The 16416-nt window shown below is 39.5% G+C and overlaps 1 protein-coding gene across 1 annotated transcript in view; it reads left to right on the plus strand.

Annotated features, from left to right (window-relative positions):
- The first annotated feature begins 4220 nt into the window (after positions 1-4220).
- The window catches only part of LOC112557057 (la-related protein 4-like), a 32160-nt gene continuing 19964 nt past the window's right edge, over positions 4221-16416 (plus strand). The window contains exons 1-2 of the mRNA XM_025226665.1: positions 4221-4368; positions 6065-6118. Coding sequence (XP_025082450.1) covers positions 6080-6118 — 39 coding nt within the window. The 5' untranslated portion in view covers positions 4221-4368; positions 6065-6079. The remainder of the gene's footprint in view (positions 4369-6064; positions 6119-16416) is intronic.

Genomic DNA, 16416 nt, shown 5'->3' on the forward strand with positions numbered 1-16416 from the left:
CAACAAAGAATTTTTCAAAAATGCCTGACCAAAAAATATTCATTGCAATTTATCAAATACATATACAAGCAAATAATAAAAAAAAAACGGTTTTAATATTGATTACAACAAAGAATTTGAGTCTTCAAAATCTTCAGGCTAATTGTTGTGAATAACCTGACCTCCCAAAAAAGAAAAAAAAAATCATTACAATCTTCAAAACAATTTATCATATACAAGCAAAAAATAAACATGGATTTAATATTTATTTACAACATCATCATTATTATCATTATTATTAAAATATGGTGACAAAAAACTTAGGACGTAATAAAATCAACAATTGTATGTTGATGGGGATTTTATTCAGGCCACAGAATCATGCATCTCGATCTTTTGCTCTATGGAAATATGAATCTTTGTAATTGCTTTGTCTATCTGAAAAATAAAATATAAATAAAATAAAAAATAAAAACTCCAAATGATTGCAGATAAACCACGAACTAAATATACGTCCGTGGAGAATTAAAGTAATTCAAAAATTAATTTTGTAAAGCACATTCAGCCTACCGTTAAGGAAAATGTATATTTAAATCCACTTATTCTAAAATGTTTTCTCAGTCTTATCCTTTAGGCTTGAAATTACACTTAAAAACCCTGATTAGGGTCCAGGTTGCCCAAGTATGGGTATGCATGCAGTTATTAAAGTACAAGCATACTGTGGCCTAAAGTGAGCTGCTAGACTGTTGCCATTAGCTCCGGCTTTGTGTGTTCAGAGTTTGAGGAATGCGTTCACCCAAATCCATTTCACAAGATGAGTTGTTTTTTCCTCTCATTCCATCACAAGGCTATTTTTAGCAGTTTTTCTATAATCTGGCATTTGCATTAGGAAAGGCAAAAATGAGAAAAATACTTTGATTCCCTTCTAGTATTTCGACATACAAAGTCCTTTTCAACAGGCTTTCTCACTTATGCTGTGGCACAACTACAAAACTGTAAACTGGGTTGCTGAGAAAAGGGGTGAGCAGCCACAGATTATGAACGAAGCAAGAAAGACGAATCATATACTCCATGTCTTTAACAGGCAACATGAAAAAGTAATATGTAGTAGTATGTTGTAGCATCATGTAGTTCCTTAATGCCATATCAGCAACAAAGGCCACATCATGGCAAGAAAGTTCAGAAATGTCACACCATTCAATGTAATCGGAGAAACTTTTGCAGACGAAGTTGCAAGAGAAGCTGCTTGGAAACCAGTGAAAGCAACAGTCGAAAATGGCAAGACTTCCTGCCAGGTGTGTCAATGCAATACGGAAAGAGGCAGCACATGGCAGGTCTCATCACAATGCAAAAGGTTGATTCAGAAGATGCATTCTCAAGAAATTTCATGCACTACCATTAGCTCAGCTCTTTTGGATCCGATCAGTCATCACAAACTTGTCTTGAGGTTGTCTGGGACTGTAAACCATCTAAAAATCCATCCCATCGAAGTCCAGCAAGATGTTCTTGAGACTGAGCTGATGCTTTTCATCTTTAGGAGGCTGGGCCAACAGCTGGCCATCTTCTACAACTAACAATACATGAACAACAAATGTTGTGAACATTTTATCATGAAATTCTGCAGTCATCCAGTTTTTTGAAAAGACACCAGGACAATTTTTTTTCAATGTTTATGTAAATAACTGTTAAGGTTCAGAGCAGTGACATTTGCTTGAAATCCCAACTCTGAAGTGATATTATTAATATATTTTAGTACCTGGGTAACATGAAAAAGCCAGAGCAGTTCATTGTGTTAGGTAGTGCAACCTGAAGTTCATATTTAGGTGCTAAGTACTTAATTGTCAGCGGCTTACTACATTGACCTTTCCAAATCAACATTTTATTCACTTTAGTTTTGAGCATAAAATTACCTGGAAATAAAATTTTTTAAAAATTCATAACCTGGAAGATTTTTGAGCTTGATCACTGGAGAGAAAAATCTATTCTTTTATGTACTTTCCCTTTACCTTATTACTGATTCAAAAATCCCCTAGGAGTATACTGTATATGACTTCAAAAAAAGGTAGACTGTGTTTGTGTGTGTAGTTCTGGCTAAGGGTTGAGCAAAAGCACAACGTTTGTCCAAACGTGACCTGTGTGTGTTACTCCTTTCGTCGGCTGTCCTTTGCGTATTTTGCTCTGGAGCATCTTAAATGAATGTTTTATTGTGTGTAATATATGAAAAGCAAACTTTGACAATGCCGTCATTTTAGATGAAAACATTAGAGGGAGAGACGGTCTACAGCAGGGGTGGGCAATTAATTTTCCCAAGGGGACGCATGAGAAATTGGGATGGTTTTAGAGGGCCGGACTAATATAGTTAACTCAGTTTTACCCAATACTGTATATAAAGTATATATACTGGCGGGGGGGCCAGCGGGCGGGCCGGTCAGAGACAGGAGGCGTCGGCCCGCGGGCCGGCGTTTGCCCAGGTCTGGTCTACAGCATTTCCCCTTCACCAGAAACGTTTCTCCCACCTTCAAACTTCCCTTCCCCTGAGAAAAATGACATAACTCTAAAAATAAATTTCTGGATAGATTTTTGTTCTTTTATTTCACATTAAACTTTACAGCTCACGGACAAAAGCCATCCCTTTCTCTTTGTTTTCCAATTTCTTTCTTTATTATGTAAAGGGACAGTTACTAGCCAATTTTTTTATAATAACTAATAGCGAGTGTAAACTCACTTTTACGTGCGTGCATATTATGTGTGGGTGTGTGCGTGCGTCAGCCTTACAAAAAATATATAAAAGAACGTTGTATATCTAAAGTAACACCATGGTCAACATGTGTAGAATATTTCTCTTTGTCGGTCATCTAACAGACGTTAGTAAGTGTCGAAAGTGAAAACCCACATCCCTCGAAAAAGTGAGGAGGGGTGGGGAGGAGGGTGTTACTCCTGTCTGAAAATAAGTGTGAATGTGTGTGGTGGTAGCTAGTGTTCGACGTCGTGTCAGAAACCAAGATGACATTGATTCTGCAGGTGAGTTGCACAGTTTAAAAGCCAGGTGTGCACAAGGAAAGATCTGTACCCACGACCCTGTCAATGTGACAAACTCTAGGCGGTGCTGTAGCAAGATAGGACCTCTCCTCAAGAATCGAAGAGAGAGTGAGAAAATTAAAGAACAACAATGCTGCTGAGCCAGATGGGATAATAGGGTAATTACTACAGCACTCCTGCTCAAGTGTGGTTTACTTTCTTAAAAAATTATTCAATGATAAGAGTATCACGAAAAATAAGCTGAATAACTTGCCCGGCCACTTCAAATTAAAAAAAACAAACAACAAACAGTAAGACAAGTAATGCATTTTGACTAAGGTCCAAGTAAAAAAGAAAGAGAGGGAGAGAGTGAGTGAGAGACGTTATTGAGCTTTTAGGTCACCTTAGATCTGTCACTAATACTAGCCTCATTTTCTCAAATTTAATTGTTTTCTAATCTTTCGAGACTATATATACAGCAATTCGTTATTTGTGACAATGACGCCATTGGCAACCGAAAAATCGATCGCAGCACAACCACGTACGTTCTTCAAATATTTATTTAGTAAGCAGCCCCTGTGTAATCGTATAATAATATAAACAAGTTTTTGGAGTACATTTTACAATACGCTGTTTTTCTTCCATATGTGCGCTTACTTACAGCCAGTCTAAACCATTTTCGCACGCGCATTCTCCTGTACGCGTATTCGTGCACCATAAATGGAGAACTCCTATGCCATGCTCATGGGTTACTCGTCCTAGTGGTGCACGCAACGACAAGGACATTATTTCCAGGCTTGCTTTTATCATTTAGTTTAAAACAGCATATCATTACGCACTTTTAAAACGCCAATCACACAAAAAAACTTGCATTCAAAACAATCTCGGACATCAACACCTGCTTCCTGAAGTACACGCATTGTGGTAACTAATCGGTGTTCCGCATTGCGCATTCAGCACAGCCACTTTACTCGCGCCAAAGGCGGATATTCCTACGACGGTAGTAACGCGGTCTTGTGTCCCGGCGCATGAACTCGGAACCACTAAGTTTTATAAAAATTAAAACTTACTTTTATTTTTTATTTTTATGTAGTATTTTCTTAAAAAATAAATTAAGACTAAAACGTCTATTTTAGAAATTGTGATGATTGATTAATTCTGGTTGCCATGTTGGATATAAGCCCATGTGACTTTATGTTCTGTGGACAAGGGTAGGCTAGTTGTGAGCGTGTCTCCTGTGCTGGACAGATTTCGAATCAGTGGTACGCAAATGCTTATCATTTTTTGAATGTATTTTGCGTAGAAGAAATCGGTGACAATTTTTTAAATCAGCTGAAGTCACCGTTGTGCCTAAGAAAACCTTTGGGAAAGGTATGTAACTAATAACGTTTTCACGAGCAGCGTGTTCGTCCCGCATGCCGCCATATTCTGCAACCATGCAATAGACTGAGTGAGTCACGTGTAGGAAAAAGCCGGATTTGTTATTTTTACAAAATAAAGTGTTGCCGATATATGATGCAAGCACATTCATTGTCGATATATTTATCACTAAACATTCGTTTACTGTCTGTTTTTTCACTATGCGTTATCATGGCATGAGGCTAGCGTAGACAAGTCGGGTCTGACGTAAGGGTCATCAGTGGTGAACGTGTAGCGGAGGACATGAGATGTGCATAATCAAAATTGTCCATGCACCGTTGGTGTTAAAACCAACTCGATAAATTATTTGTAGACACTATCACTGTATATGTTTTTTCCCTTTAAATAGTCATATATAATAAGACATCGTGTCTTAGCGGAACAAACATGGCGGCCCCCACTTGCGAACAACTAATATGCAAAATCGAGCGTTCGACTTAAGGTTATGTCCTTTCGTTTGTTCCATGTCAGCAGATTCTGATAAATGCTGTAGGCAGTCAGAATTTGTTAACGAAAGAAAGTGGTCGTGATTAATTTAAAATCTTACTAGCAACATTAATTATGTTTATCGCCGATTTTGTTTAGGTACAATTTTAGTATAATGTTAGATTACACACCATCCACATCCCTTTTGTATTTTCACAGTGAAGAATGTTAAAGCATGCTTACTGTTAACATTTTGAGTCTGTAATACTAATATGCTGTTTACCATAAGTATGTTTCATCAATTTGTTTCACTTCAGTTTTTTAAACATTAAATGCATTTACAGTTTTTCAAACTAGGCTACACTAAAAGAAGTGAGGCTTGCTAAATGAGTATGCAGAACATAGAACACTAATTTTAAAGAAAAATATATTGAAGGAGCCTTAGAAGAAAAGGACTGACTGACTGGTAGTACATTGTCAGCTTGTAGCAGCACCATTGTTCACTAATTTTCTAGCTTGATTTTTGTACGTAGTCACTTTATATTATGTCTTAAGTGTATCACTTCACATTGCACCTTAGAAGCCATGCAGTCAGTTGAGAACAATCATAGTCATGCCACAAGTTCATAATGTACTTGAGGCTTTACACAGATTAGAGCAAATGATAAAAAGATAAGATGTGCAAACAGACAGCTGTTGCAATTTTCATTTTGATGAGCTTAATTATATAGTTTGTGCCAGTAATTTTGTTCCAAATGGTTATGTTTTAAAGGCAACATGATTTCATTTGTGATGAGAAGTAGGAGATATTAAAAGTGAAACAAGCAGAAGTACCAGTTCCAACAGCTGGTAAAAATGTGAATGTGAAGACTTTTTGATAGGTTCATCACTAAAGGGTTTGGTCTTTTGATACCATTGATTACAAGATATTTAAAAGTAAAACATGTGTTCATACTATTACTCGTATAAAATTGATTTATTGTTTGTAGCTGTGTAATACAGGATATCAGAACTGTGTCCCAGTCACCATGCCAGGTTAATACTAATGATCCTGAACTCAGCATATGCTGGAAGTACTTGAGAAACAGTTTATTTAAATTATTAATTGTTTAAAAAATTATTTACGTTGTTAGTTTTCCATTTTGTTTTTAATGAAATCTGCTGGCATTATTTGCTTTAATCATTTGGAGGGTACATAACAAAAGCTGTATTGTTTTAACAGGCTAGCAGCATTGACATGACATCGGACCAGCAGGTTTCTGATTTTGCCAGTGCTGTGAGTATTACATAAAGGCATGTCATATCAACAATTAAAGTACTGTTGTTTAGGTGATGGATTTCATCTTAATCTGTGGTGTGAATCTGCTGCATAAGTAGGTTGGGTTCCAACTACAAATATCCTAGCAGATAATGGCCACTTGCCAACCACTTGAAATTTGATTATAGTGATACACATACATGCATTCTTTTTCTGTTAAAAACAGAAAGCATGCATTTCTTAGAATTACATGGTCAGTGCATGGCATTTAATGTTGTAAAGGACTTCATTTTTCATGTGTTTGCTCGGTGTAACAACCCCAAAGATTTGGAAATCTAGAATATGTTCATAAATTTGTGACCTGTTTATTTCTTTGACTTAAAAGCTAATATTTTTTTTATACAGTTACTATAGTTGCTTTTAGCTCAGTCAATTCCAGGGTGTTGAAGCTCTATATTAAAAGAAGTGAGTAAATTAATAAATAGCAAGATGTGTTTGATATTGGAATGGTAGGAAAAGGTTATGCTGGTATTGTAGGAAAGAAAGATACTTATTAATTGAATGGCTTAAATGGTAGATATTTTGTATTTATTACATTCACAATATTCCACAAGCTTGCCTCAAATTGCTTTCCTCTAAGGTGAAACTTTGCATTTTAGGGTAAGATTACAAATGTCACCATGATATAGCCCTAGTTGCTGGCACGCCATAAAACAATCATTCATCATTATCATGAATTTGCTCTGTGCCAGAGTCTTGACTGGCTTCGGTGCAGGTCTTCAGTTGGCTTTAAAGCCCATGTTTTTCAGCTTATTAAAATGTGAGGTCTTCACAATAAATTAACTTGCTAACCTAAAGGGCATGTTGATTATTGAGACCAGACAGCGAAGTTGAGATCAGTGACTTTCAAGACATTAGCCCAGGAACCTGCCTATAGTATAGGACTTGTTGCTTAGCTCTAGTTGCTAAGGTAAATACAGTTCAACTCCTATAGCTTAGAGCTATATTGCATTTGATAGGCATTTTTGTAGACCCCTCTCCTTCCCCCAAAAAGGTATATCAAACTGTATTTCTATTAAAAAGGAAAATTTAGATTTAGGCTTATGCACAATTAATAGTCCCTGTGGTGTATAATACTCAATCTAGTGGACTTTAATGATCACATAGAAATAAACGTGATAATGAAGAACAACTTATGTGTTGAAAATGGTGAACATTAACTAGCCACATTTGCACTCATGTTACCATCATTTTTGAATAGGTACATCAGGAAAGATTTTTATGTCTTCCTGTTCCCATATTAAGGAGTGTTAATCTATTCGGATGTGAATTACCTAACCAAATGCTTGGATTTTGTTCCTTTTTTTTTTTTTGCTTTAATAGTTTCTTATTCTTTTGAATATGAATGACTCAGGTAGGTGGGCTGAACTTATTGCTGAAGGTAATATTTGTCTAGCCTAAACCCAATATTAGGACAGTTTTTTAAAAGGACATGTTCATGTTTCTTTAAGGTGTTTTAATCAGACATATACTGCACAAAACAATGGAAAGCCACCTTCATGCTCTTATGTTTTTTATTAATTGTGTTTGTAAGCAATTCCTTCAAAATCATTTTTTTAGTGAATTTGTTGTGTGGGTGAACAGTCAACATGAATTTGATTACAAACTCTGTGGCTGAAGGCACTGTCATACAGATAGGTATATAGCAAAGTAAATCAGTATAACAATGGAAATACAAAAATTAACACTGCTACTGATCACAGGATAACAAATATATACAGTCAAATCTCGCTACTATGCCACTCTCAGTATTATACCACTTTTGCTCGGTCAAGACAAAATTCAATGCAAAGTAAATTTACTATGCCACCACCTACTCTCGCTACTATGCCACCTGCCGAGGAAAAGATGCACGAGATCGAGCTGTCTTTCTCAAAGCCGAGTGCCTCGCAACTGGCGGGTCTTTCACGATGGAGGAGATTGCGGAGGAGATGCTGTGCAGTGAGGAGCTGGTGGAAAGCGAAGAGGACGAGATCGAGGAGGGAATTGTTTTGATTGAGGAAGCCCAGCGCGCTTGGAGCACTGTCTGGAAGTTCTTACAACAGAGAAGCGAGAAGCCCGGTGTGATGCAAGTGTGCGATTATCTAGACAACGAGATGTAAGAGATCCGCCGAAAAGACATTTGCCAGCCGACGATTCTTGAGGGCTTTGGACTGATGGTTAACTTGAGCAAATAAAGCCGTTTTTTACGAACCCTTGCTACTATGCCGCTTTTGCTCGGTCCTGGTAGGTGGCATAGTAGCGAGATTTGACTGTGGTGAACAAGAGAAAAATATGTTATAACATACGAGTAGGTCTTGCAGTTTTAGACTGGAATGAACATGTCTCTAGAGACAATACATTTTTCAGTGTGAACCTTTACAGTGATTACAACAATTTTGGTTTTGAAAGTGCTAACAGTGATGATAAATTATTTCCTCATTTATCAATTATAGTATGATTTTGTTATTTAAATTATTCATTTTGAGATCTTGTTGTGTTTTCTTCGTGTTCGGAATCAAATTTGCGTTGTTCAGCGACACATCTCCAGACATCCTCTACTAGTTTACTAGTTTTCGTTTTTAGAATGCATTGTCCAAATTGTCTCTGGTTCTGCTGAACAGTTGTTTTGTTGTTATTTGAAGTAGAATCTCCATCAACATGTTCATTCCTGTCTAAAACAGTATAACCCATGGGCATGTCATGGTGCCTCATGTTTTTAATGTGAACATGCTTAGGCAGATAGATCAGACATACTTCGTTAAAACTTTCAACATAAAATGTGTCCCTGACCAGCACGTAGTCCTCTGGATATTTATAGAGGAAGCTTGACAGCAGCAGAAGCAGTAGCACTATTAGTTTAGTTTTAGTTAGTTTATTCCTCTGCTCCTTTGAGGAGCATATGGCTGCAGCACTATTAGAGATGGTATATATTGTGATTGCCTGCATGGTAAGGCTTGGTTACACTTGTCATGGATGTTTTGGAAGTGCGTAATACATCCATCCAACAAGTGCCTTAGTCTCACAGTCGCCATCGCAATGTTCAGTACACCAGTAAACATAATTCCCTGACCTGCTGTCTTGTCACTGAGCTGAGGGTGCCACATCTTGCCAAGGTTCGCTTTACTACCTTGCGGCAGGTTTTTTCTCACCCCAGCTTTTATATTTTTAGCAACATACCACCACTCGTTACTGTTTCTAACATCTTTAATTCTCTTATTAATTGCCACGTTGTGGTCGTGAACATGCTCTTGAATGATGACACATGGCGCATTCATGCTTTGATACATCCTCTCGCACCCACTGCCTTGTGCTGCTGGATGCACACCTCATCTTCTGTGGTGATATGCTGAAGATTTAGAACCTTGTGGGTCAATACTTCCAGAGTAACGTCATTGTGATATAAACTTTTTCGACATGCATTTCTGGCATCGGTCATCACACTAATCCCGTAAGAGGAGATTGTGCTGCTTGAAGTGAGACTTCGTCAGACTTGTGTTTCAAGAAGTCAACAACTGCAGATCTGTGCCAGCCATTTTCTCAAAAGTGTATCATTTACATTTCCCAAATTGGCATACTTAGCAAATTTTTTATATTGAATGGAGATAATCTGAGATGTAATGTACGTAAGGTACATTCTTTCACTTACAGAATAACTGTCTCAGGAGTTACAGACGATATCATGTGCATTAGGACAACCAAAGATGATCCGTATGTCCTTCACCTTTTGCTCACCAACAAACAAACATGGACCCTGGGGCCGCTGTTGTGGATATTAAATAGGCACTGTCTTACAGGGGTGAATTGTTGCCCATTTGTGAAGGTACGAACATTGCATCCAAACACAGATGTACTTTTTGTCAGTCACAAGGGGAATGAACTGAAAATGTATATTGTCATCCCTTATGAGTAAAGATAGATATAAAGAAAGAAGAAACCAATAAAAATAAAGTTTAAAAATTCAGTTGTGTCAGTTTCACTGTTCCTTGAAACTGTTCATCTTTTTCTATTTTATTTTTTCTCTAGGAGAATACATTCAATTGTCGGTCCTAACCATGACAGTATGTTTAATTGCAAACGGTTTCACATCAGCTTTCTAAACACCAACAGCTAGTACTAAGAAAGACGTATTATTGTTAGGGTAGTTGGCACCTCCTGTGATCTCCACCATGCCTCAGGGTCTGGTTAGCAATTAGGGGAAACTGCTTGTAAAAGTCAGCACTGTGTATTCCTACCTTCCCTCGCATCAGTGAAACCATTTTAAAAAACAAGTTCTGCCTTTAACAGGCATCGGGAACTGCCATCATTTTGTCTGGTCTGTGGATTTACATAGAATTTCAGTATCTCCTACTGATCTGTGCAATTTGTTGTGCCATGTGGCTTTGTTCTGGATTGTTTTTCTGTTCCTGTACAATGTTACTACCTAGAGCAGGGGTGGGCAATTAATTGTCCCAAGGGGCCGCATGAGAAATTGGGATGGTTTTAGAGGGCAGGACTAATATGAGTTTTACCCAATACTGTATATATATATAGTGTATATACTGGCGGGCGGGCCGGATGCGGCCCACGGGCCGGCCTTTGCCCAGGTCTGACCTAGAGACTCGTCAGTCTACAAAGCCTGTTCTTAGTCATCAAAAAAAATATCTTTTTTTCTTTTACGGGATTAATTATTGCCTTTTAGGTGTAACTGCAGTTTGATTACTTCAGAGAAGAATCAAGGTCAGACTAGCTATTAATTTGAAAAGTGGCAGAAAAATACACCATTAGCAACCATTTCTTTGATTAATTCTAGATGTAGAGTTTGTCAGCAAGAAATAGTCACAGAAGAGATTATATGTGTATGTATGCCTGCATATAGGACTTTGAAGTGTTAAATTATGATCACTTTGCCATTAGTGTTTATTTTAAAATATGAGAAAGCAGAAATGTGATTGGTAAATTTTGGGGTGGGTTTGGGGTACCAGCAGTGGCAAGTATTATAAGGTTTGTGTGACACATCTGCTTTCTCTCGAACCTGAGTGCTGTTCATAGTCGTGGGATTTTCTTGAACTAGAAGTATCCATCAACTCTCAAGCGTCATTTCTTTTATAACTTTGCTTTCTCCCATACCTTCCGGTGGGCTGGTACTTTTCCTCAGACGTGAAGTGCATTGCTGGTGGTACTGTTGCTACTTGAGCAGCAATATTTTGGGCTATGTAGTTTTTGCTTGCTGGCCATTTAAAAAATTGCAGTAGCATAAAAATTGTCTTTAATTTAGTGCTGCAGTTTTATAATTTGAACACATTGGATCCAACCAGTTGCTGCTGATTTGGCAGGCAGGCTGCTTTTCAGACCGAAAGATTTTTTAAAATTTAAAACTTTAGTATGTTAATGTATCATTTTTTTTATTCTAGTCTTATCCAAGTTGATCTCTGATAAAAAAAAAGAATTGAAGTAGCACAAGGCATATTGTAAATTCTGATACATATGTATTGTGTTTTTGAATGATACCCAAGACCTGTAATGCTCAGTTGTGTAATATTCCCAGGCAGTTGTGCTCATGTCAGGCAGGAACATAGAATAAGCTTCAGAGTGTGCTTGCAGCAAAAAAGAAATACGGATGATTTGTTGAGCAACTTATTACAGGAATACAGCATATTTGTCGTCTTTGTTTCAGCAGAGTATTGACATACTGATGTAAGATAAAAGATTTTGAGTTTTTTAATATTAACAGTTAAATCATAAATGGAGTATAGATTTTTTTTTTGGCTAAGCAAGGGAAAGAACCAGCAGACAATGTGTTAGTCAACACCGTCAGCGTTGCACTGTGCTTAAGTGAAGGGTCGAAGCTGCTGTATTTTATGTACAACAAGAGCAACGATAACTTTTGCCTTTGAACCCAAAAAAGAAATAGCATTGTTAAGTGTTAATTAGCCCATCGTGGTGTTAGCAGTTGGATAATGTTTTTTTTTTTTGTCCTACAGTACACTTCACACTGCTCACCCGGATAAAAGCGATAAAACTGGGAGTAACTTACACAGCAGTGGCTCCTTCTTTGGTATCACGTGCACACGCTTGCGCTTTCCGATTTGATAAAATTGGTTTTTTGATAAAAATGCTGCTTGCAAAAATCCGGCCAATTAAAACCTGGCGGGCGTTGCTGCGAGTTTGTGCTCTGGGTAATCTGCGCATTAGTGCTGGCAGTGTGGGTGGACTTTTCATCGTTTCCCACGCTGATTGGAAAAGATTTCCAGTCCTGTGTTCAGTAGCCGTTTGTGTTCGCTTTCAGGAAAACTTTTAGGCTAGACGATGGTCAGTTGTTGCCAAGAGTTGGTTAGGGTTCGGTGGCTTGCACGCTTCCTCCCGCTTTGCAGCGTGCCATTTGACTCACGCGCTGCCGCGTGCACATACCTGATTATGATTGTCTGCCGTAGGACTGGCACATTGCAGCTGACAGGGGGGCGACAGGCTTGATGGTGGCCGGTCTTGTTAGGTCCTTCCACCTCGACCTGAATTCTGACCCAGAGCTGGGCTCTCCCGCAATCACACACATCGCGCGAAATTGCCCTTCGCGGAATTCGACGCTTTCCGCTGCGGATAAACCGTTTCTCGCATTGTGCGGTTACATTTTAATCGCACTGCCGCTGAAGTTAGCATCGTTGGTGATTTCCCGATGGGTGGGGGTGGCTTTGTCGTAGAGACTTTTTTTTTTCAAACTGTAGTATTTATTAGCGTGTGGAGGAGTTAGCGAGCAAGCCAGCACCGAGACCAGCGCGTGGCAGCCAGTGTGGGTGTTGGCGTGCATTGAGGGGAGAGGCATAATTGTAGCGGTGTTGCTTTAGACAGTCGTTTCGTATTATGACTTGAGTGCACGAGATGCCAAGGCCTGCGCCAATATTTATCCGTGTGACTGTCAAACACGGCAGCCGGGACTCGCTTCCCTCCTCTTTCCTCGCTGCCCGCTGCTGCTTCGCCGCTCATCCAGTTGTCGAGCACGGCTCTTCTCCTCCTTGACTGGCGTGGGTACTGTCCTCGCTCGTGTCCTGTGCTGCTCTTGTCGCCAGTCCTTGCGTGAAAACCTGTAGAGCCGACGGCAGTCGGGCGGCCACATGAACGGAGGGACCCGCTTGCTTTCACGGGGTCATGTCATTTCGCCTCCCTGACTCGACGTGGACAGTGTAACCATGCAAGCATCGCTACCATATGGTAGGCTCCAGCTGGCTTGCTACCTTCGCGCTCGGGGACTGTGTCAGGCCGTGAAGCTGTAACCGACGAAGCGGGCATCGTTAGCGCAAGCTTTTATAAACTACCTTCCCGGCAAAGCGACCTTCCTGCTATTGTCACGTAACGTCTACGCACACACACGGTTGTTTTGGCACTGTCGACTCTCGGGACGTTCTTGTAGCTCACATGCTGCCTGGCGATGTCTACTACTACTCGGCTAACTCCTGTGTTCTCTGCGTCAAGCGCGGCCAGCTGAAGAAGGTGAGTGCAGCGCCGCTGGTGTTTTTTTTTTTTGGAAGACATCTGACCGCTGTCGTTCGTTCCGAATGGTGCACACTAACGGTCTGCTTACCCGTGTTAGTGTAGGCGTTAATGGCTTCTTGATTTCCGTTATGTTTTGGTTAAAAACCCATTGATAAATAATAGTGGGCTTGGGATGGCCCTGGGCATTCGTAGCAGTCCGTACACCCAGGTGATGTTTTGCCCTAGTCTAGAACTGTCTTTTTTAAACACTTGTAACATTTAAAATGCTCAGAATAACTGGTTAAGCCGACATTAATCTATCCTCGTCTTAGAGGGAGCATATGTGGCGACAGGTTGTCTCTTAAAATAGTGAAAAGCGTGCATCCGGTGGCAGAAAACTTTTCCCCCGACATTAGTTGTGTCGTGGAGAGCGATAAGAAATCGCTTTGCCCTGAGAGCGTGCATGCCAGTGATGCAGTAAAGGAAGAAATAAAAAAGGTCGTTTCGGGTTGTTGCGATTTCGTTGTCACGACGCACGACTGTGCCTCACGTGGCGCCGGCTTCACGGTGCTGGTTGTTTTCGCTTAGTTACTGGTCTGCGCCGCTGCTTTTTGTTTTCTAAGAAACGCCAGAACTAGTGGTTTTGACTTCTACCGATAGTAACAGACATCAGGGTGTGGAGGGTGACCATGTTGTGACGTGCAAGCCGACAGGCTAGGCCGCCATATGGCAGCGACGGTCTGGAATGCAGGCGACACTAGCGGGAGCCATGTTGGGCTCGTTCTTGGCTTCGGGGAGTAGGCGTTGGAGACGAGCAGCCTTGGACTCTGTTGCGCTTATTCTTTTGGACCATATGCAATCTCTCAAAGAGTCTCCCCACATTATAATCTAGTTGTGGGAAACGCTGTTGCAAGAAGCACGCATAGCCTGGCGGGTCGCTACAGTAAAACAGCTGACAGGGGGCTGTGAGTAGCGTATTATTCATCTGTGTACATTCTCAGGCGATATAGTCATGATGCTCACACGTTGTTTTCTGAAAGCCGGTATTATAAGGGATAAGAATGGAGTTGGTGCACGGACTGACAAAATAATACTGATGTAATATTAGGTGTGGGTGTGGATTGTTGGTGGTAGGGAGACAGTGGTAATGTGTTTGAAGGTTTCCTGAATTTGCAGACTTCAGAAGTTGCACTGAACATGGCTGAATAGCTACCTTACATAATGTAATCATTCATTACATTAAATCCCAGTTAAATTTGTTATAATGTGGTCATTTGGTGGGAGGAGGGGCACACAGTCCATTGATACTTTCATTAGTTGTATGTTCATATGAAAAAAAATTCAAAACAAAATTATGTAGGATATGATCATTGTGCGTGTGTTTGAAGGGCCTTGAAATTAGATTACAGTTGAAAATATTGAAAAAGTGAGATGCCATTACTTAGTATTCATGATTATATGATACCACTTATGTGTATGTAGTCCCACATAAACTTGCCTTTTTATTTATTGATATTATGATGTAAAAGAAATGCAAGGGGGTCAGATCGTTGGTGACTGGACATTTTTCACACGGAAAGGCTTTGTTGCCTTGTTAATTTGTTTTCTTTTTTTAACACCAATCACTTACTTCTCGGTAGTGAATCCACCCCACTGGGGTCTCTGTTTACAGCAGTTACCTGATATTACCCATTAATTATTGGCGCTGGAGAGGCAGACATTTACACGTGTAACTGTTACTTGTCACTTTACTCAAACATGAAGGGATTGTTATGAGTGGCTCAAGAAATGCATTGCTGGTGAGTGTAGGGGTTGTTTTTAAATCTAGGTGAGATATAAAAATAAGGTAGAGTTGATGGGTAGGTGGTGGTTTCAGAGAGGTGAGACAACAATCAGAAAAAAAAAGCTTAAGTAGGGCTGCAATTAGACAACCATTCAGTTAGATGTAGCCATTCTGCTTGGTGTTATAGTGTCATAAAAAACCATTTTGACTATTTCCAACTTTTGTTATCTCTCCAGCCAGATAGGGACACATATTTCTTTCAATATCTTTTTTTATACTAATATTGACAAAAATGGTACCTATAATGGATTTTTAAGGTAATGGCGTAATGGTGGGTGTCCTATGATTTTTGTCTGTTCTCCCTCGCCCCCCCCCCCCCCCACACACACACACACTTATTTCAGTTATTTTTACATATTTTTATTTTTAAATATTTGATTTATCTTTTTTCTTTAACAAGAATTATGCAAAAAGTTACATTTGATTTGTCTTCCATAAACTGAGCAAGTATGTCAGTGTTTGCTGATTAGGGAAGAGGGTCCTGCATGTAATGCACACTGTGGAGTCTACTTGTTCTTTGGAAAATTATAAGTAAGTAGAAATTAGTGAGACGGGAAGACTTTTATTCAGATTGCTGACCATTATATGAAAAGCATGAATCCAGGAGTTATATTCATGGAAGTCTGTTCAGCCTTAACCAACCGCGGTCACATGTCCAATCATCGGATAGTGCAAACATAGTGTATTCGTGGCTCAGATCTGCACGAACTGATGACCCCAAACCATTGTTAAACCTCTTAGCACTGCATAAATGTACAAGTATTACAAAGACCGGCTAATAACTGAAGACTGTGAAGACTACAGTGGGTGATGTTTGTTTTTTTATTATTGCTGCTCTCAAGTAAACATTAGACCAAGAAACCTTATATTTTTGGAAAGGAGAACCTTGAACGTTACAATAAAAGTCATGAAAATTGCCTTCGCCATGCTTCCCAAATCCAAGTCGAGATCATGGCTCATCATGCTATAAGGGTTAGCTTCACAGTGT

This window comes from Pomacea canaliculata, linkage group LG1 (assembly GCF_003073045.1).
Source record: "Pomacea canaliculata isolate SZHN2017 linkage group LG1, ASM307304v1, whole genome shotgun sequence".
Taxonomy (NCBI): Eukaryota; Metazoa; Mollusca; class Gastropoda; order Architaenioglossa; family Ampullariidae; genus Pomacea; species Pomacea canaliculata.